We start from the raw sequence: 22,777 nt of genomic DNA on the forward strand, positions 1-22,777 counted from the left end.
GCATAGCATCATTTTCATTCACATTCCTTATGAATAAGATTTGTGTGTGTGTTTGTGAATATGTGAATGTGTGAATGTGTGAGTGTGTGACTTAGGAAAGTTTTCGAGTACACGAATTGATCGGATTAAAACGAAAGTTTCTTCCGTTTATTTATTCATTCTTTCCTTTTATTCATTATTATTTTTAATATTTTATATCCTCGCTCACAAAGAGAAAGAGAAGAAGGGAGAGAGAGAGAGAGAGAGAGAGAGAGAGAATAGGCATTTAATTATTTTATATATGAAGATTCGCGATAGGTTATAGCCAATCTTGTGATTGTATGTGTGTGTGTGCGTGCACGAAGGATGTAAATGATGATTATAAATATGGTTAAAAATGTATTATAGAAAAAAGAAAAATGCTGTACGCGTGAGACCTAGACACGCACGCACACATAACACACATACGCGCGTACATTCACATATACACACACGCACACACGTATTTGCTCGATTTTTAGAAATTTACGATTCTAGAAACATTTAAAGCTTATTTACGAACTCACTTCGCCAGTGAATTCATTTGATATCTCGATTGCGCGATAATCATTAAATAAATAAATAAATAATTTAATTAATTAATTAATTAATTGAGGGACGATAGAAATTCCTTTTGAGAACGTTTCATTAGGACGCGTGTTCATCTTTACATATCTTTATCAATTTTGTTATAATAATATTCTTTTATGAATATTATTTTCTATTAATTTTTGCAACTATATCTCTTTCTCGTACGTCGTAAACATGATTCATCGAAGTGTCCGCGTGCATTCTCACCGATGTAGGATTTTTCACATAATTTTTTTTTTGGTCCATCTCGTATATAATATTCTATATACCTTTTTTTTCCTACACTGATTAGGATCCCTTCCTCTTTTATTTTCCTATTTTTCTATTTTTTCATTTTTTTTCTTTTTTTCGTCATTTCAACGACGATTATTATTATAGCGATCGCAAGTTAACACACTTCGTATCAGTTTGATATAAAAAAACAACAAAAAGGTCTACCTTTTATGCATATACGAATTGTATATTATATAAGTATGTGTATGCACGAATGATAATAATGTGTTTTATATTGGTGTACCTTAATCGCTATGAAAATTGCGTCGTAAAAATTCTACCTCGATAAAAAGATCCGTCGTATTCACCTCATCGTGTTAGTAGGTAGTCGTATAATCATAATCATAATCATAATCATAGTCTCGTCGTTATCATAATCGTTATCTCATCGTCGTTGGTATATGTGTATGTATGTATGTATGTATGTATGATGTGTGTGTATGTGTGGGGGTAACTTGCAGTGACAATCCACGTTAATGTATATATATACACATATATGCATGTATGTATGCATGTATTTACGTGCCAAGAAAATTTGCCAGCAGTGCTCTTTTTTATTCTTTTTTTTTTTTTTAAATACGTACATATATACATATATAGATAAGTATATGCATTTTGTTAATAATACATGTATCTATGTATGTATGTACGTAATATTATGTATTATTCGATGACCCTGAAACGACGCGGGTGTATTATATTTTTTTCCTTCCCTTATTAATTTGTTTATTATTATTATTATTATTCTGTCGCGTTGTTCGTTCATATTTTTTTCCTTTTTCTTTCGTTTAATTATTCACCGGTGTACGAGGGCGTTTTTAATAAAAATTGACAATGGAGGGATTTTTTTCTGTCCTGCCTACACCGTGTAACCCTTTTTATATATAATATTTCTATTCCTTTGCCTTATATTAAAAAAAGAAAAAAAAGAAAACAAAAACAAAAAAAAAGAATTGTTTTTTAGGCCCACGAATTTCCTTTATCTCGTGTACCATATAGTTAATCGAATGTTTATGATTTATTAATCATCCTTCGTCCATCATCCGTTCTCCTATCATCCACGTGGTCGTATTTGAATGAATATAATTCAAAGGAAAAATATGAAAAATAACAAATTTGATATAAATTGTATATAAACCGGAGTACAATTAGATATGAATGTATCATTTGGTATAAACCATAGACCAATAAGATGTTGTTTGTCACAGAGATCAACAAAATAAATTAAAATAAATTGAAAAACACTTAAACGATCGACGAATCCTCGAAGTATTACAACCACGTTCATTTATTTTCATTATTTATTTAATATTGACGCTCGAAATATATATTATATTATTAATTTGATAGATATATATTTCCTTTGGAAGCTCTCTAAGATTGCAATCAAAATAAAAAAAACATAGAAACAAAGATCAAAAGGAGAGTTCCATTATTATGGTCGTAATACTTTGACCATGACTTCTAATTTTGATCATGGTCGTTGTCATGGTCAATGTTCGTCGTCTTTATCTTTGCAATCATCTTCGTAAAAGTCTCTTCCGGTAATCAAAATTTGTGTTGTGTTTTTCATAGCCTTTAGATATAATCTACGAAAGGCCCTACCATTTTTAATCTAAACGGTAGGATTCTATTTCAAGGAATACACGAATGCGTATTGGTTGCTTGTCCTGGTGACGATAATGGTACCGACAAATCCGAGTCTAATATCAGATCACTGATACACCCTACGATACCTTTGGTATACCTTCCGCCTGTTGTCTTAATAATATCCGGTGCACCACCTGTTCAAACAAATATATTATTTTTTTATTATCAAATAATACTTTTATTGTTTTTGTTTTTGTTTCAATTAATTTTTCTTACCAACGTATAAACCTGTGTCGGTATTTAATTGTCTTAATTGACCTGGGGAAGATGCCGACACACCTGTACCACTGTCAACTACGAGAGATGCCCATTGTTCGTTTCTGAAATCACAAACGTATCTCATTTTATTCTTTATGTTAATATGATATCTAATTGTTTAACATTTCTTTTATTTTTTTTTTGGGTGTGTTTATTATTTCTTTGTTTATGATAATTATGGTTACCTGACGGCTCTAACGCGATGCCACAAATCATCGTCCAGCCTTGTAAGATTGTATTTTAAAATGGCTTCACCTGAGCCAAGATTATATGCCAATGTTAGATAACCCTGGTCCAAACCTAGTGCTAGGAAATCGTCGTTTTCGTCTTTTTGTTCCTGAGGATCCGAATGTCGGCCACTCCAAAGTAATAAACCGCTACTGCTGCTTGCTCTGAATCTCATATTAATGTCTACTCTGTAACTTATTATCCTGGAACATAAAGGATAACAAGTTTTGTCGATTGATAACACTATTCCTATTGTGAGTGGTCAAATAATCGTTTACAACAAAAAACAATCATATTTATTCTAATATCGAATGAGATTTTAGCCAATTGTATAGTCAAAACAAAAATATGATATAATATAATATAATAGTATTATTTATAGTATATATATATGTTTTCTTTTATTTATAAATGAATAATATACATTTCCATTTTTACTATATTTTAATAAAAATTACATAACGCGATTATTTGATCTCACTTGGTAGGGTTTAATTTTGTTTGTAGGAAGAGACCACGCGTGTATTTTAACAAAAACTTATACTTTTTTAAATTTAATTTAATAACAGATATTTTGATTTAATAATTGGATATACCTTTTCATAGTATCGGCGTCATTATAATGAAGATAACTTTCACTTCCGGTAAAACTAGGTACAGAATTTAGAAATATCGTCGGTGGTGGCAGGTTGACGTTAGTACCAGCACGCACCGACGTTAACAACGTATAATCATCCAAAATTGGGCATGGATGGGGTACACCGGCATGACATCGACATGTAAATCGATCTCTCAGAGGTCGACATTCAGCATCTCCGCAAGGCCTGGCCTCGCAAGCGTGACCACAATTTCCAACGTTCATACCACCCAAGGCCTCAGCCAAGATACCGATCTGCAATCAAATGACACGCGAATATAACTAAAATATACTTTTCGAACGAAACAAAACTCAATGAAAAATACATCAAATGAAAAATCAAAAAATCGATAGAAAAATATCCGATGAAATGGATATTAATGGATATACGGGAAAATCTTTGAATTAAACTACAAGTTGCATTTCCATATTTTCTGTAAAAAAAGAATGAAACTACTCTTCGAACGAGCTAATATTCGATTCATGTTCAGGGTGGCACAAAATTCGCCAGACCGTTGCCATTTGAATAATACAATGAACAAAATCAATTAAAAATTGATCCTTTATGAAAGAACAAATGATTTTCATTTATAAATGTTCCAGTAACTTTGGAACCTACCTAGTTATTTATGCACATACGTATTGACTATTATTTTAAATGTGTGTTCTATTTGTTATCATATAAAGGGTTATATATTTTGAAAAGAAATATTTTTATTTAAAATTTAACCGCGATATGTAATTTAATTTTGTGAAATTACCTCGCGTCGATTAAGAATGACGCTTTGAATGCATCCGACGAAACTGCTGGTTGTTTTAAGCTTGAGAGAATAAAGATCGGGAGATGGTGCACCACCGAGATAAAGATTAAGCGGTAAAAATAATTGTGTGAAAGCTCCCGGTGCCAGAATTTCTCGAATTAGATCGTTCTCGACGTTGAGGGATGCCAAACGACCTGTTCTTGATACTTTGATTTCCAGCCATTCACCTAAACGAATTGGATTGTCGCTCCTGAAATAATCCAATAATCAAAATACTATAGTTAGAATTGAAAAAACAATTATAACAATTGTTTGACATCAAAATGAATTTCTTTTTCCTTACTATTTTTGAAATATAAAATTACATTTCTATATATATATATATATATATAATTTTATTATATATTATATATTTATTTATAATTATTTTTTTGGTTAATATATATAAATGTAGATAGACCTTAAAGTAGCTGCACCAGTTCCTAAATCAAATGTGAAGTGTACATATCCCGAGGAAAGATAAAGAGCGATGAAATCACCGGAAGCATCGCTATGGTGCCCATTGTAAATGATTACACCATCGGGAGCCGTAGGCTTTAAAGTCACAGATAATTCTAGCCAGGAGAGTGAAGTATCACCTAATCCTGGATAACGCAAATAGGATGACCCATTAAACGATGGTACCTGTCAAATAAAACAGAAATATACGTGTTAAGTGTACTTTTGCATAAATAAATAATTATTATCCATAAATTATTCGGAACATTAAATCAACCCTCGAAGTTATTTTCATTACGTTCGTAATACTTATTCATTATTTAACTTATGGTTTATTAATATTTATAAGAATATTTATCTAAGGTATGAAAAGTTCATTAAAAATTTATAAACGATTAAAGCTTCGATTTTATTATTTAATAACAAGATCCTTGTATTCGAGTAACCCTTTAACTACTCGTACAACGGGTTGCATCCCACAAGGGGCATCTAAAGTTTCCTTTACCGATGTATTATGGATACTCGCAACTGTAATTATCAATGACTATTAAAACTTGTCTATCCTCAGAAGTAATTTATCTGATTTTAAATAAGTATGTCATGTCATAACACGCACATAAAATATTTAGATAAAAGCTATCCCATTAAATTCGTTATCAGACCAATTATGTTGTAATACTTTTAATTTGATAACTTATCTTTTCAAAACAAAACAAAAATAGAAAAACTATGAAAACATGTTAAAAACCTGGTAGACAATGAAAAACGCGATAGAATATTATCGATTAAATTTGTTATTTGCTTCCTTAATACTATCGTATATCACGTTTAATCATCTTATCGTATTTGTAACTTAGTTAATTATTTTTCTCAAGAATGATGAACGTTCGCGTTATTAAGCAATAAGGGTTAGACGTAATTTGTGTTCCTTTCAGAAACAACAGGAAACCTTACGAATGTTCCAACATGCATAGGGTAGCTTTATTCTCTGTGCAGACAATGTCAGAAATCCCTTTAAGACGTTTAATCGCTGTAATAAGTTAGAAGTCGAAAACTGCGGAAGTGGATGTTACGTGTAAGGCAAATACTCTGCCCATTAGTGTCAAGGTTCGTTCGTTAGTCAGTCTCTTCTATCTCTTTCTTTCTTTCTCTTTCTCTTTCTCTTATTCTTTTTATCTTTTTCTTTTTCTCGCGTTAGCGAAACAAAATTGAATTGAATAAAGTCTTTGATGTAGGAATTAAATTGAGGAAAATGGTTTGCGCGAAACAAATACTCGCGTAAAAAAAGTGCCCCGTAAATTGAGAAACTGGTGTATATGTTCTCGTGAAAGACCGAAATTGGATAATGTCGAGATTTACGTGGTGTAATGTCAAGATTAGCTTCGTATATGTCCGAAATATTAACACGTACAAGAAAATAAATTTCGATATTCTGTCTTCCGTAGATGTATTTGGTAGGTGTTGACATTTCACCGTGTGAATCTTGACATTATCCAATTTCTATCTTTCCAGTTAACATATAAGGTAAAAGCCCCCTCGGTTGGCCAGTTAAGCCGTTTTCTTTTTTAGAAAAATTATATTCATTCAATAAAATAACTTACATCTAAACTAATGGTTTAACCTGTAAGCTTGAGCTTTCAGCTTTGAATAAAAATAAAGAAAAGACAAATTATTCATAAATATTTTAATAATAAATTAAAAAACACATAGATTTGCAATGTCCCTATTTTTAGCCAACTTTCTCCCTCTTTTGGCCACGCATGTCCCCTCATTTGGCCATGTTTCCTATTTAAAATAAATAATTAATTAATAACTAATTTATTAAATAAATCAAAATTGAATAATTCAAAACTCGTGTACAAAGAAATTAATTACTCATTAGTATTAAAAAAACTAGTTGAATACTTTCTGTACAAATATATATAACCTCAAAGCGAATAGCCATAAGTTGGCTAATGATAAAAACAGAGGCAATAATACTGTCTCCATGCTTGGCCACCATATTTTTAATGGAGAATAATTAAAAATCACTTAATTTTCAATTTCTATAATAATTTTAAGCTATGTTAATTGCAGAAAAAAAAAATATTTTGGTTGCTATTGTCAAAAATAAAATATATAGGTTAATAAAAATCACAGTATCCTTACCTTACTTAACAAGAAACCATCCAAAAACAGAAGTCTTGCACAACTTTATTTTTTTTCGTTTTTAAATATATTTTTAAAATAATCCGAATTACTTTCAATGATATTTTAAAATTAGAATTTTTTTTTTAAAACTGTCACCATGTGCACATCAGCATATAATTTATAATCACTGTTATGGCATAAAGTGGCCAATAGAGGGGGCCTGGCCAACCGAGGGGGCTTTACCTTACACGTCGTTTTTATGTATAACAGTTAGAATTTTGTCAAATAAATGATCAGGATATTGAAATATTTGAAAAAAAGAATAAATTTGTATCCAATCTTTTATACATTTTCTTCCCGACCTTATCTTCCATCTAAGAAAATAAAAAGAAAGGAAAAGAAGGAGGAAAAGAGAAAGAAAATCGAAATCGAAATCGGAAAAGATAATCAACCCGAAGGACGAAAGTAAGTACTCGATTTCAGGAAGAAACTTTGGAAGATTTCTAATGCGATCCTATCGTCTTGAAACGGGAAAGAGGGGTGTGTTGGGGTGGGGTGGGGTGGGGTGGCTAAGGGGGGAGAGATTCGCATGGTAACAATAAGATAAGAGATAGTTTCCATTATCCAAAGAGCTATTAATCTAGTCACAGTCTTTAAGTACTAAAAGTAGTTTTGATTTTCGATTGGTTGAACGACAAAGAGATATATATATATAGAAAGAGAGAGAGAGAGTGAATTTAGTTAACGGATTAAAGTGAATTTATTGCGTCAATAAGAGAGACGTGTTCAATAACAAAGATAAAATATAAAAGAAATTTTCTGCCATATATCGTTTCAATCACGCGATAGAAGAGTATATTTTAGTTCAAATATTTAATACTACCGATAAAAGTAATACTATTGTTCGGAAAAAAGGAAAAAAATTTGTTAAAATATTCAATATATTTTTCTGAATATAAAATTTGTATAAATGTTGAGACTAATTTTGCGATAGATGTAAAACGCATGCTCAGGAAAATGAAATGTTTGTTCATTCTTGGACCTATCCAGAACAATGAGGTGTGGTATATATATATATATATATATTGTTTGTATGTTTGTACGAGAGTAAACATCATCTGTATATAGATGTGCGTGTGCGTGTGTAAACCATGAATTGGAAATTCGACCTGTACCTGGCATGATAAACGTTGGTTGGTCGAGCGTACCTAATATTTACTCGAGTTAATCTATTAGTCAAAACCACTAGCTTTAATGTTAATAATTACACCTAGCTGATATCACTTAAACATTCTCATACCTCATACATTTTCATCTAGAGATACGTATATGTATATTTATATCTATTTATTTTTATCTTTTTTATCTCACCTGTTAATGGTACACCGTTTATATGAACAACCGTAAACCTAATCTAAAAATACGTACCCGATATATGCACGTTCAACTAACCAACACATCGAGAAATATCGACAAAGACCAACTGAGTATTCTACACCTCGTCAAGAGAGTACGAATGTGTAAACTCGGGTAAAATTATTCAACCTGGAATTAGCATACTTCGATCGTTACTATCGCAATCTGTTTTATTCCTAATGAATTCTTAAACTCTCTTTTTTTTCTTCTCTTTTTTTCTTTTTTTTTACTGATTTTAAGTCATCCGTTCTAATCTACATCTCATTTTATTTACAATTCTCAATTTTATAATAAACAAATATAATATAATAATTTTCTTTTTAAGGTCATCAATAACGATCATTTTTTGTTTCATCGTAGATTTGATCAATCGTATAATTATTCATAATATAATGCATATCATTTGTAAAATGGTTAAAAGACACGTGATAAATTTTTAAATAAGTTTGCATTCGCTAACATACACATTATTATACATAGTTGATACGTGGCTTCTTTTTTTCTTCTTCTTCGAATAAGTTAATATTATATGAACGATCATCCCTTCTAGCAAAATCGACGGATTTGAGATTTTTGAATAATGTATGACAGTGTGTTCCACATTGGTTTTCTGCTTAGGAAAAAATCGATGATATCGTGGAAAACCTTGCGAACGTTTCTTTATTTCTACCAAATGTTATGCGAAATAAAATACTATCGGCATAGAATAAGAAAAAAAGCGAATAAGAAGATAAATAATAAATAAAATCGATATATATAAATATATGTGTTTTGCATGCGAACAAGATATTCATTTAAATATCGATTAACATGGATATAATTTCTTAGCGAATGTATCTTTATTAATTATCTTCTTTCTTTTTTCACGAAAATAGAAAAACGAGGAACACAATTTCTGTTTATAAACTTTTTAAGCAAATAAACGAAATACTCGTAGCAAATATATATAAAAAGAAAGAAAATGAAGAAAAGCCATTAGAAAAGTCGGGATGAATTTTTTCGTCGAGTTTACAGGTACCTGTATATATATATATATATACGTGTTACACTTACACACTGACAGTTAGAAAATAAAAAACTTGAAATTTTTTCGTTTAGACGAAGAATTCCATTAGAAAACATTCCTGGAAAAGTTACTATACTATCCTCTTTCTTTTCTCGTTTATTCCTTGACACGCATTTACCACAAACTTTTTTGGTAATGAAGATTTTTCTTTCTTTATATCTCTCTCTCTCTCTCTCTCAATACTTTTGTTACCTAAATATTCTATTATTATAAATATTTTGTTATTAATTAATAGAGAATCTAGAGAGAATCTAGTATATATTATTATATTTAATATTTTTTAATCATTTGATTAAATAATATTGAAACCACTGATTAACCTTTTCGTAACTATACGACCCGCGTATATGGGTCGCGTACCGTTTGTACGATCAAATTTATTTGACAAATAATTACAAATATGAACGAAATATTCAACAGTTAAATGAAATAATTTTTGAAGAAATAAACGCTTAATGCGTTTAGAGAGGTTTAATTTGAAACACATACAAAAAGAAATAAAAAGGTATGTAATGCAAGGTAAATTATCAATAATGCAATATGTATTTACCTGAAGGTCTACTCTGGTTTCGCAGAGATCACCGGTATACCCAAGAGGACAGAGACATACTGCAGTGTCACCACCGGTTGTCAGACATTTTCCACCATGGGCGCATGGCACTTTGCTGCACCTATCTGCCGTGCATTCCTCTAAAAAGGGCCGAGTAATTCGACTGATTTAATTAAACGTCCCTTCAGCTTTCGTAATTAAAATCCGGTACGATATATATATATATACCCGTAGTAGTATCTAGTACCGATTTTATTATATTTATTACTAGCTAGTTCCTTTCTCTCAAATTTTCTTTCGTTTCTTTTTATTATCCCTTTTTTTCTTTTTAACCCCCAACTGATATTCGTCGTAACAATAATACCACGAATTTTATTTTGCATCGAAATATTTTCTCCCTAGATTATTTCGTCTATTTTATTTTCTTTTTTTATTCTTCGAACAAAATTACAAATTTTAATTTCGTAGTAGAATTAAAATTGTCCTAACACGCTGTAAAACGTAGATAACGAAGAATTTGAAAATTTGTCAATACATTTACTCCCCATTGTACCATTCCGAACATTCTCGAATTTTTACAAATTAATTAATTATAAATAATTAGCAAAGTAACATTTGCAAAAATTAGTTTGACCAACGATAAAGGAAAGGCGTTAAAATAAATTAGCAAGAAGAAAAATAGTCGTACGAATGAAATGGGTGGTTTTTTTTTTCTTACCGACGTCGAAACCATTAGCTGCATCCCCTTGGGGTGCTAAGGGGAAACGGTAACGGTGCTCGTTCGCTTCCAAATGTCGGATGCATCCCCTGAATCCTGTTCTAACTGGTAACCTCTCCAAACCGCTCGTGTTTCCTGGTCCACCAACGAATAAGGGCTCGCGGAATGTAATCCTCGAAAATAAGCCCTGTAATTTGGAAACGATGGGAAGATCGTGACGTCAAGCACTTTCGGCTAATTATCGATGTAATAAACGAACCAATAGGAAGGGGGAAGGATTCCAATTATACGTTTAGTCGATCATTTTATTCATGACATTCGTGAAACTAATATTTTCTTTTTATTTCTTCATTTACTTTGCCACCGAATATAATACCATGTTCTTTAACCCTTTATTTATAATAATTTTTGCATTAATGTTTAACTATTTTTAAAAAGGTAAAAAATTTCAAGTGCGTATACAAGGTGTGTCTAAAGTTTTTCCCAACCAAACTGTGTCACTTTATTTTATGTAAGAAAATGAAAAACAAGCAAAAATAAAAGAAACATTGGTCGTTTAATACTTCAGTTCCAAATTTATGTCACTAATTATGAGGTCACCTAATTAGTTGTTCAAAGTACACCGACTGGTATCAACGTAAATGCGAATCACTGATAAATTGTTGTTAAACGAAATTAACGAATGCGAATGTATATGTTTGCAATAAACGCTGAACGATGCGATGCTTTTTTTTTTGTTAGGAAATTTACATTGATATTCTTTTACAATAACACTCACTCCTCCCTCCCCACACGCACCCGATATTTGTATGGTTTCAAATTTTGTTATAAAACCATACGTGTAACGAATATTCGCACATGTTTGCTTTGTAAAATACTTTGACTATTTCAATAAAATTGATACTGATATCAATTTGGATTCGTTATATCGGTTTTTTTTTTTTTACATAACAAAGGTCATTGGTAAATATATAAAAAAAGAAAAAAAAAAAAGGTAATGGATAGGAAATTTAAGTATCGTTCGATACATTTTTAATACAAATTTGAAATATATAATTAATCCTTTGAGTTTTATGGACGCATATATGCGTCCAATGAAAGTAATAAGCGTGAACTAAGGGTGCATATACGCAATTAATATATAATGTATCATATTTTTTTCTCATATTTTTCGTGCATAAATCTACGTTGATTGCGAGATTGAAAATTCTATAAATTACCATGTAGTAAAATATTTGCAAAAATAGAATTTAAAATTAATTTAGAAGCTTTTGACCCGATTCTTTTATTAAGATTTGTATCTTTTTTTCCTTTTTTATTTTTTTTTTTTTTTTCGTTTTTAATCGAATAAATAACAAGTGGATTCTCTACTCGTACGTTAACGAAGTGCAATGAATTTTCGTTTGGTACGGAATTTCATTCTTGCTTTTTCCTCCCTCCCACGTATCCAAAATTTTCTCGATATACTGCGCAAAAAGAGAATGTATGTCTCTGTGTGTGCGTATACACGAGTGTTTTAGCACACATACAGAGTTTTCAATTTGAATCAATCCACGTGGATATATATCATTCAAAACTATTCATGTTTTCGTATAAAAAAAAAAGTTGAAGTTAAAAAAATGTGTAAACAAATTGAATCGTAGTGTAAACGAAACAAAAACCATAACTTTTCAAATAACTCGACATTGTATTTTCTTTATCGAATCAAGATTAATGATAGCAAATAATTGTCCACGAATATCAAAATAATTTCACAATTCGAGCTTATTCAGTTTAGTGACCCGTTGATTGGGAAGGGTAGGAAGAAAGTGATATAAGCGCAGCATATATGCGCCCTTATACCACGCTTATTACTTTCATTGGACGCATATATGCGTCCATAAAACTCAATGGATTAATTATATATTTCAAATTTGTATTAAAAATGTATCGAACGATACTTAAATTTCCTATCCATTACCTCTTTTTTTTTTTTTATATATTTACCAATGACTTTTGTTATGTAAAAAAAAAAAAACCGATATAACATATATGCGTTCACAAAATTCAAAGGGTTAATTATATCGTCTGGATAAAAAATAAACGATCTTAAAAGTATACAAATAAAAAAAGAAAAATTTCCCCCCCCCTCGTTGAGATTTTCAAACTTGGATTAACTGGAATTGTTTTTGATATCGAATATAATTATTTCAAAGATATACTTGTGAATATATTTAAATGGGACACGTATAATGTAAACACATATGCATATACGTATGTGTGTACGTGCATATGCGTGTACTCAAACATATTGAATTAATAGTGTGCGCTGTCTGGAGTGTAACGTCATGAGCGTTGTGAATTATGATTACGCAAGCACCCAACCGAGAATTATAAAGGACCAACATTTCTATAATATCGTCGAGCATTCCACTGCATTCTGTCATTAACGATCGTACAATCCAGTTCTCTCTCTCTTTCTCTCTCTTTCTCTCTTTTTCTCTCAATCTGTCTTTCTCATTACCATGCGTACGAATAAATATTAAATTTCATAATGTGTGCACTCGTACTGGCTCGATGAAATTTTTCCTTTTTTTTTTTTTTATTTTTCTTTTTTGAGAAATTTTTTTTCAAAGTGCATTAATTAAAAATAAAATATGAAAAAGAAAAAAATAAAAATGAACATTAAAAAGGAACGTACGGAGAAAAAGAAAGAAAAAAAAAACCAAAAATTAAAAGAGAGAGAGGGAAAGGAATATTTAACAGTGTTTAAATAGTATTTAAAAATGTAACACACATTGTGAATTTGTATTAAAATCCAATAACGAGAGAAATGGAAAGAGAGTGACGTTAATGTCATCAGAATAAGGGAATGGGGGTTTGAGGGTTGGGGAGGAGGGTAAAAAAAAGGAACTCGAGAGAAACGGACTTTAAATACGCGGCTCAATTGAAAATTTTACTTCCAAGTTAGTGGAAAATGTTCGTAACTACTGCTACCCACCCCACCTTTTCGGTTCCCCCTTTCTACCCCCCGCTGTAGTACCTGGTTGCTAGCTTTCCTCGACTCATGAATCAACGTCGGACTCTTTGGGAACGTTTAAAGCACCGAGATTTCAAAGACTTCGCGACTCGACGATTAAGAAGACGTTTCATCTCATCCTCGTTATATTTATATATATATACAGGGTGTTCCATATAACTCTAGTCACGATTTTTCAAGTACTTGCGATAACCAAACAAAAAAATACTTTAAACAAAAGTTGAAATTTCAAACTTCTTCTAATATTTATATCAAGAATTTAATTACGTACGTATGATTTAAATTTCAAACATCGGACCGATAAATTTGTCTCTGCATTCGAAAAAGTAAAAAAGAAACGTGCATGTATAAGTATACATGCATAAGTATACATGTGTAAGTACAGACACACACAAAAATGAAAAAATAAATTCTTTCCACGTAAATCATTACGTTCGTTATCGTATAAAAATAAATTCTCCGTACGAACTCGTGTCAGATATTTCTTTGACTAACTTTATCTTTTTCTTAATATTACTGAAACTTTCTTTCCTTCTTTTCTTTTATCCTTGAATTCATTAGGGAAAGATTAATCGATAGAGAAAAACGAGTGTTAATGCAATAACGAGCTCCGCTGGCCTTGACAAATTAACATAAAATAAAGAGAGAGAGAGAGAAAGAGAGAAAGATAGTAAAACAGTTTCGAAGAAATTTCATAAATTTCTGACAACAGCGTTTATTGATTCACCTGTTAGCCAATTAACGTAACTCATTATCTATTTAAAACGAACGAGCCAAATTTTATACACGTGTACGTAAAACGACGAATTTGATAAATCGATCATCGAAGTAGATGAACAAAAATTGAATAGTCTCGTGGTGGTGGGTAAGAAGAGGAAGTAGGGATAAAGATAAATAGGACATATATGAACCGTTTATTTTGAAAGTGATATAAAAATATATTTTATGTCATTTCGATAAAATGAAAAGGTTAAAACATATCGATCTAATTTTAAACAAAACATTTCACATTTTTGAGGATATTAAATATTACTCTTATTATTAATTGTAATTAAAGAAAGGGTCGAATTAATTGTAAATTAATCGGAAATACGCGATACTATAATAAGTGGTACAAAAATTTGGATTAAATTAATTGCAAGTTATGTGATATCATATTTAAAAATAAAAAAATGAATTTACATCGCTTTAAAAATAAACGGTTAATATAGTCAACGGTGTCGTGTTGGATATCAAGATAAGCTCGAGAACAAAAAAAAAAAAAAAAAACTCACCTCCGATCTTCCTTGCACACGTTTTTCCTGATTCAGCTGTATCCAGGCGTCCCAACGATGCCGATAGACGCTCAAAGTGTTCCACTCGTTGAGCTTTACCGTTTGCGTGCTTCTAACGGTACCCGCGCCACTTCCGCAATCGAACCTTGACGATGATGAAAGAGAAAGACAGACGAAAAGTAGAGAGAAAATATAAATAAATCAAATCTGATGAAAAAATACAAGATGTCGATGTTTTTGATTAGTAGTTGATTGATCAACTACACTAAACCAAAGGGGGGGGGGTTTGAGGATTGTTCTGAGGGGCGGGGAGGGGACAATTTTATTTCTACATCAAAAAGTTAAAGAAAAATTCCTTGCTTTCAAAAATGTGTTCGAAACTATTCGTTTCGGATAAATTTCTATTATTCTTCGTTAGATATTCGAAAAATAAAAAGCTAATTTAGGTAAAAGAAGAAGAGCTGGGGGTTGGTTACTTGTTGACGATTTTTTTTCATTCGGCGATGAGATCATTTTCAATGAAAATTTCAATTAAATAAGAGAAAAATTTACAAAGAAAAAAAAAGATAAAAAAAAATCGTTTCCTTTTGAAACGTACTAACAAACAAATTGCAATAAAACTTGGTTTACCATGGACAAAGAAAGATGAAAGAGTATTCGTGGGTATATTCTGTTACGAGAATAAAAGACAAGTATTTTTTTTTTTTTTTTTTTCAAAAGAAATGATACCACATACTGGGGGGTATTCGTTATTTATCAAAAGGAAAGGATAGAAAGATGTTAGTTTGCTCTTTGAATAAATAAATTAATGAAATGTAACGAATATATAAATTTAAAAAAGATTAAAAACGAATATTTGAATTAAAAAATATGATCTCGCGTTTTTTTGTCTTTTTATTCTTTCGTATTTTTTGGAATAAATAAATTGAGAATAAATAAATAACATAACACAACATAATTTCTTGATTAAAAACGAACGTGTAAAGAAATGGTTGGTCGAAGAAAGAAGGGGAAAGGGGGTTTGGGGGAGGGGATAGAAAATAAAAAATAAATATAATGAAGAAAAATAAAAATAAAAAGGCATTTTATTCTCGCAAAGATGCGAATAAAAAAATTAATTGTAAGCGCGTCACAAAGAGAAAGATCGTTTATCAAAGAAGTATAATATAGATCATTTGCAAGAAGGAAATATGCAAATATGCATATATTGCAAACGAACGCGTAGAACCTTTAGAAAGACACGTAAATTGAACTTTAAGTTTCATTCCATGGTACGAGTTTCAAAACCGTGGCACGTCTTTCTCGTTCTCTGAGATTTCCCGGACGCGAATATACAAACACGAGCAAACACACCCTCAAAACATGGAAATACCTACGTGCATTCGTCTCTAAGAACTATACATATGTATACGTGTGTGTGTATGTTTGTGTATGACGTTGAGAGGCACGCGAAAGAACGAAGAGGACCACGACGAGACGTGCTTTGGCTCACGAACCTCTAATACGAGAACTTATGCATAGCTTTTCCACGAGAGAATTGCGTGTTGCAAGTATGTACACACACAAACATATATATATAGTTCACCAAATGAATATATGTATGAATACCAAAGAAAATGGGGGTGGTCTAGATAGTTGACTCATTCTATTAGACGTGTTAGCTTGACACGTATTCCAATAATAAATAAATAATAACTATGTATATATATAAGTATGTATATAAGTATGTATATATATACATGTGTGGTACATACACGTGGCTTAGAAATAAATTCGCGATAATATTATAATAATTAAATTTCTATACATATATATATAAATATATATATATATATAGAATATTAATTATATAATATATATAAATATATATATATTATATTATATTATATTATATAAATAAATAAATATAATATAATATAATATATATATATAGAATATTAATTATATAATATATATAAATATATATATTATATATATATTAAATATATTATATTATATATAAATATAATATATTAATATTAATATATAGAATATATATTAAATATATATATATATATATATATATATATATATTTAATTAAATAATTACCTGAATTCGATGAAACCATGATGCAATATGAGTGCCATAAAATCCCCTTGCAGATCGTCCCGTTCACCGGCAAGTAGCAATACACCGTCCCATGCTTCCGGACGAAATTCTAACTCTAATTGCACGTGCTTGTAAGCCGCTCTTAATGCAGGAAAAGCTAACCAACCTGACCCCGTAAACCTAGGTGATCTCACCTCGACTTCTGAAACGAAAATAAAAACCGAATACGTTCGTCATTAATTCGTCTGGGTGTTTATTATATTTACATTTTTTTATCATCACATTTATACAATCTAATTAAGCTCAATAATTTTTCCCCTCCCCCCCAAAAAAAAAAGAATTATTTGACCTCTAGTTATTAATTCAATTTTTTTTTATTTTTTTTGTCCTCTCCCCCCTCTTATTTTCCCATTTAATTCTGGTAATAAAGATAATTTCTTATCTCGGTGTAGTAAGAAAAATAAAAAAAGAAAGAATAGAAGAAGAAGAAGAAGAAGTAAAAGTACTGTGGGAAAAAGAGAAAGAATATTCAAAGAAGAAAAAAAAAGTAAAAAAGAAATTATTACGAAAAGAGGAGAAGAAATTAGACCCAACGTGTACTATTCAGCGAATAGGAAAACAGGCTTTCGGCCATTAATGTGTACGTCTTTTATAATAAAATAGAGCAACGGTATCTCTCGTTTTATATACGTCGTCTTTCGTAAAAGTTTGCACAAGTATGGTTGTTGTGTACGAACGTACACCCACCCCCTCCGAAACCCCCACCGCCCCCAAGACCACCGCGTCTTTCATTTCAAAACGGTGCACGTTTCGTGTCCTGAGAACCTTTCTCTTTCCCCTCTCTTGAACGCGGAAAATAAAAAGAAAAAAAAGAAAAGAAAAGAAAGAGGAAAAAAAAGAAAAAAATAATAATAATAAAAAAAGATTACAAGTATATACATAAAACATACTTTACTAGCACATTTCTATAGATCTTACTCGCGGGAAAGGGATTTCAAGTTTCAACAAAAATATTAAGATTCTCGAGGAAAGAAAAACAATAAAATAAAATAAAAAAAGTATATCAGAGAAAATGGAAGGAAGGGAAGCAACAATTTGAATATATCTTTTTCTTTTTCACGTAGTTCGCGTTGGCTTTTTCTCGTTTCTTTTTTTTTATCGCGTAGGCCGAGAATGAAAATTTGGTTGTACCACGTGAAAAACAGAGAATTGTACGCATCGAGTTTGCATATTGCAGCTGTTGAATGCAAACGTCAAAAAGTCTTGACTTAACGCCAACTTTATTATTTCTTTTCTTTTCTTTTCTTTTCTTCTCTTTTCATTTTGGGTATTTTATTTTTTTTTGTTTAATTTTTTTCTTCCTTTTTCTTTCCTGAACTTTTCTAGTTTTCTACATTTCAACGTTATACGGTGTCTCAAACCGAGATTACAGGTTTATATTAAACTCTGGCTCGTAGTCGACGTTATTTCAAGCAAATGATGGCAAAACATTTTCTTTCTTTCTTTCTCTCTTTTTCTCTCGACGATTTTAAGGAAAACACACACAGACATACGCAAAATATGTTAAGAAAATAATTAGAAAAAAAATTACGCGTGTATATGTGTGTGTGTGTGTGTATAAAAATTTATGAAAAGTGAGTAAAGAAAGTTGGAAAAACTAGACCGAAAATATTTTTCTAAGCTAATTTTTTTCTCTTAGTTTTGTTTAAAACATGTACATTGATTATTCATCATTCGGTAGAAAAAGAAAGAAAGAAAAAAAGACGAGCAACGAAAGTTACTTACTTGAATTCAAAAATTAACTTACTCTTATCCGAGACTTTTTTCTTTTACCAACTAATTTTTTTCGTATCGTAAAACTATAAATTTAAGAGAAAAAAATACGAAGTCTAAGAAAAAATAGTAGGATAATTAAATTTCCAACTCTAAGTTTGGCTGTCATTAAATAATATTATAAAAACTAATATTAGTAACTATACAATCTCCTCAAAATGAAATAAAAATAATGGAAGCAATTGTAATTGAATACAGAAAATGAATGAAAAACAATTATAAACTATTAGTCTCAAGGTAGACTTTTGTCTCACCTTGTAGAAAGAAAGCAAAAGTAAAAAAGCAAGAATGAAGAAGAATAATAAGAAAGAATATGAAATAATATTCGTAATAATAATCCTCTTTAAAACAAAGTAAAATAAATAAACCCACCGTATATTGAAGGTAGAAAGTACAATAAAAAGATTAGAAATCAGTCTAATGGAATCTTTTATTTCTACCCTGTAGAAAGAAAGAAGAATAAAGAACATAGTTTACCAATAAAATAATATTCTTCGAAAACAATCGCATCAAAAAATAAAATAAAATAAAATAAAATAAAATAAAATAAAATAAAATAAAAAAAACTGGTGTGTGTACTTATGTACGCACGTAAGAAGTTATACTTCTTTGCCATACCAAAACGAACATAACCTCAATAACCTCAAAAATAACTTCAAAAAAAAACTTCAAAGAAAAAAAATAACTTAAGAAAAAAAGAAAAACTGGTGTGTGTACTTATGTACGCACGTAAGAAGTTATACTTCTTTTGCGTACCAAAAAAAAATATAACCTCAATAACCTCAAAAATAACTTCAAAAAAATAACTTCAAAAAAAAAAAAGAAAAATAATAAAAATATATATAAGAAAGAATAAAAAAATATCAAAATATAGATATTAGTCCACACTATTTACTTTATTACGTCATTACGAATTACTTTATGCGTCAACGGCTATGGCGTGGTGGTTGCACTAATTCCCGCTTGATCATTTAAGTAAAGCAGCGCTGAGTACGATTAGTACTGGATGGGTGACCCGCTTGAGAAAAAAAGGGGAAGAAGAAGAGAAGACAACTTCATGCCGTATACTTGAAATCGCTTTGCCGCGCGTCGTAAATACCGACAAACTTCATGGTGTCGTTTTCCCAGACGCTCGGAACACAAAATCACTTCCCATTTCATTTTCCCCACACGCGCCAAAAGAAGTAAGGTAAAAGCCCCCTCGGTTGGCCAGGCCCCCCCCTCTATTGGCCACTTTATGCCACAACAGTGATTATAAATTATATGCTGATGTGCACATGGTGACAGTTTTTTAAAAAAAAAATTCTAATTTTAAAATATCATTGAAAGTAATTCGGATTATTTTAAAAATATATTTCAAACGAAAAAAAATAAAGTTGTGCAAGACTTCTGTTTTGGATGGTTTCTTGTTAAGTAAGGTAAGGATACTGTGATTTTTATTAACCTATATATTTCATTTTTGACAATAGCAACCAAAATATTTTTTTTTCTGCAATTAACATAGCTTAAAATTATTATAGAAATTGAAATTAAGTGATTTTTAATTATTCTCCATTAAAAATATGGTGGCCAAGCATGGAGACAGTATTATTGCCTCTGTTTTTATCATTAGCCAACTTATGGCTATTCGCTTTGAGGTTTATATATTTGTACATAAAGTATTCAACTAGTTTTTTTATACTAATGAGTAATTAATTTCTTTGTACACGAGTTTTGAATTATTCAATTTTGATTTATTTAATAAATTAGTTATTAATTAATTATTTATTTTAAATAGGAAACATGGCCAAATGAGGGGACATGCGTGGCCACAAAAGAGGGAGAAGTTGGCTAAAAATCGGACATTGCAAATCTATGTTTTTTTTAATTTATTATTAAAAATATTTATGAATAATTTGTCTTTTCTTTATTTTTATTCAAAGCTGAAAGCTCAAGCTTACAGGTTAAACCATTAGTTTAGATGTAAGTTTTTATTGAATGAATATAATTTTTCTAAAAAAGAAAACGGCTTAACTGGCCAACCGAGGGGGTCTTTTACCTTATAACTTCAATAAAATAAAATAAAATAAAATAAAATAAATGAAAAACAGCAATTAGAAAATGATTTGCTTGCTAGTTAGATTTGTATTCTCACCCTGTGTATAAAGAAATAAGAAAGAAATAAGAAGGAGGAAAAATGAAGGAAAAATGAAGGAAGGAAGAATAAGAAGAATAAGAAACATAGTTTACCAAGCTGACATCGATCGGCACCTCTACCAAGAGGGCATTGACACCTCTGCCTGAAGGAGTTGGGTTCCTTCTGTTGCCTAAGAGCTACGTTGTTGCCCTCGAGATCCATAGTCATCGATCCATCCTCGTTGCTGCTGCCATTTCTCTCGGCAACTAGTATAACGCGTACGTCTTCATCCAGGGATGGTTCGACGAAACAATTCCCGGGTCCACAATCCAAGGTGCAACTTGCTTCCGTACTTGCTACAGTACTAATACTACTACTACTATTATTATTATTATTATTAGTATTATTTTCTTCGTTCGTTATCGACCACGATCTCGTCCCTGATTTTCCCGTTGAATTTGGTACCTGTAAATAATAACGATTATTTTGTTTTTTTTTCTTTTTTTGCATTTAATAAATAACTTTACTTTTTCTTAATATATTTTTTTTTAACACCCTGTTCAGTTCACGTTCAGTTCGCGAACACGCGCTTGTTAATTTTTTTGTCTACCTTCCTTGGCTCTCGAAATTCTTATTCTCTATAAGCTCAAATGTGCTTTATGAAGAAAAAAAAGCGTAGACAATACTTTTCCTCGCATAATTTTCTTCCATTCATTCATTCATTCATTCATTCATCCCTTACTATTTGACCACGTAGAAAATTTCCCAACAGTAGATTCAAATTCTCTTGGTCTATTCAAAGTTTCGACTACGAATAAAAGAAAATGTTCGCATTGTCGTCGAAGTCACCTACTCGTAGAATAATCGAAGGTTCCCTTGTCCTGGGAAATTGACAGAAAGAGAGGAAGAGGAGAAGAAAACGAGTGGTTGTAAGGGTAAAAAGGTACGATGGTGGGGGTGGGGGTGGGGGTGGAAGTTGGTTAAGGGTAAGAAAGAATAGGATGTTTCGAACCAGTTGTACGGAAAATATTTTTACTCGGTAAGGAGACATCGATGGTTCGCGAGAAAGAAAGACAAACGATATCTGATCGAAATACACGTACACCCACACACCACAACACCACACACCACACACACACACACACACACCACACACACACACACACACACACACACCACACCACCACACACACCACACACACACACACACCACAACACACACACACCCACACACACATTTTTTCTGCCATTAGAGAAAGGCGGGTTGCAAAAAAAAGAACCGCAAAATCTAACTCCGAATGACAAGACGAATAGCTTCCGCAAAAAGAGCTATGGGGGAGGGGGGTGGGTGGGGGAGGGAAATAAGCAGCAGTTCCCGTTAGACACCGTAGGGAAAATTACGACTGAGGACGTGATATCTCATGGTAAAAGGTAGAGATCCACACATGCAACCCATGCTAACGCCATAAATTTCACTTTAGTTTGGTATACGTGCTGCGCAAACACCGATGATTATGAAAGTCGTCTAACGTACGACATATATTTATTGTTTCTATAATATATATATATATTTTTTCCTTTCATTTATTTTATCATAATAGTTAAACATCGATAGAAAAATCAAATTTCCGTTTAAAAATAAATAATTAACG

General features: G+C 31.1%; 1 protein-coding gene across 1 annotated transcript; it reads right to left on the minus strand.

The window, feature by feature from the left end:
* Positions 1–1,697: 1,697 nt before the first annotated feature.
* On the minus strand, positions 1,698–21,947 carry LOC122514414 (pikachurin-like). The gene is made up of 11 exons (XM_043631204.1): positions 21,239–21,947; positions 17,177–17,378; positions 15,088–15,232; positions 10,795–10,981; positions 10,077–10,216; positions 4,877–5,100; positions 4,417–4,666; positions 3,615–3,910; positions 2,976–3,221; positions 2,749–2,852; positions 1,698–2,666 (listed from the first exon to the last, which is right to left on the minus strand). The coding sequence occupies exons 1-11, from the start codon at positions 21,633–21,635 to the stop codon at positions 2,518–2,520; spliced, it is 2,340 nt and encodes a 779-aa protein (XP_043487139.1). The 5' UTR covers positions 21,636–21,947; the 3' UTR covers positions 1,698–2,517.
* Positions 21,948–22,777: the final 830 nt, after the last annotated feature.

This window comes from Polistes fuscatus, unplaced genomic scaffold (assembly GCF_010416935.1).
Source record: "Polistes fuscatus isolate 324 unplaced genomic scaffold, CU_Pfus_HIC Scaffold15, whole genome shotgun sequence".
Lineage (NCBI taxonomy): Eukaryota > Metazoa > Arthropoda > Insecta > Hymenoptera > Vespidae > Polistes > Polistes fuscatus.

What these genes read in the sequence shown, in the direction of transcription:
- LOC122514414 (XM_043631204.1), bottom strand. Translation starts at nt 21,635, where the DNA reads ATGCAAAAAAAGAAAAAAAAACAAAATAATCGTTATTATTTACAGGTA. An exon ending in CATGGTTTCATCGAATTCAG is followed by an intron (nt 15,233 to 17,176) that starts GTAATTATTTAA and finishes ATCATCGTCAAG; the next exon opens with GTTCGATTGCGGAAGTGGCG. An exon ending in CGACACAGGTTTATACGTTG is followed by an intron (nt 2,667 to 2,748) that starts GTAAGAAAAATT and finishes TTGTTTGAACAG; the next exon opens with GTGGTGCACCGGATATTATT.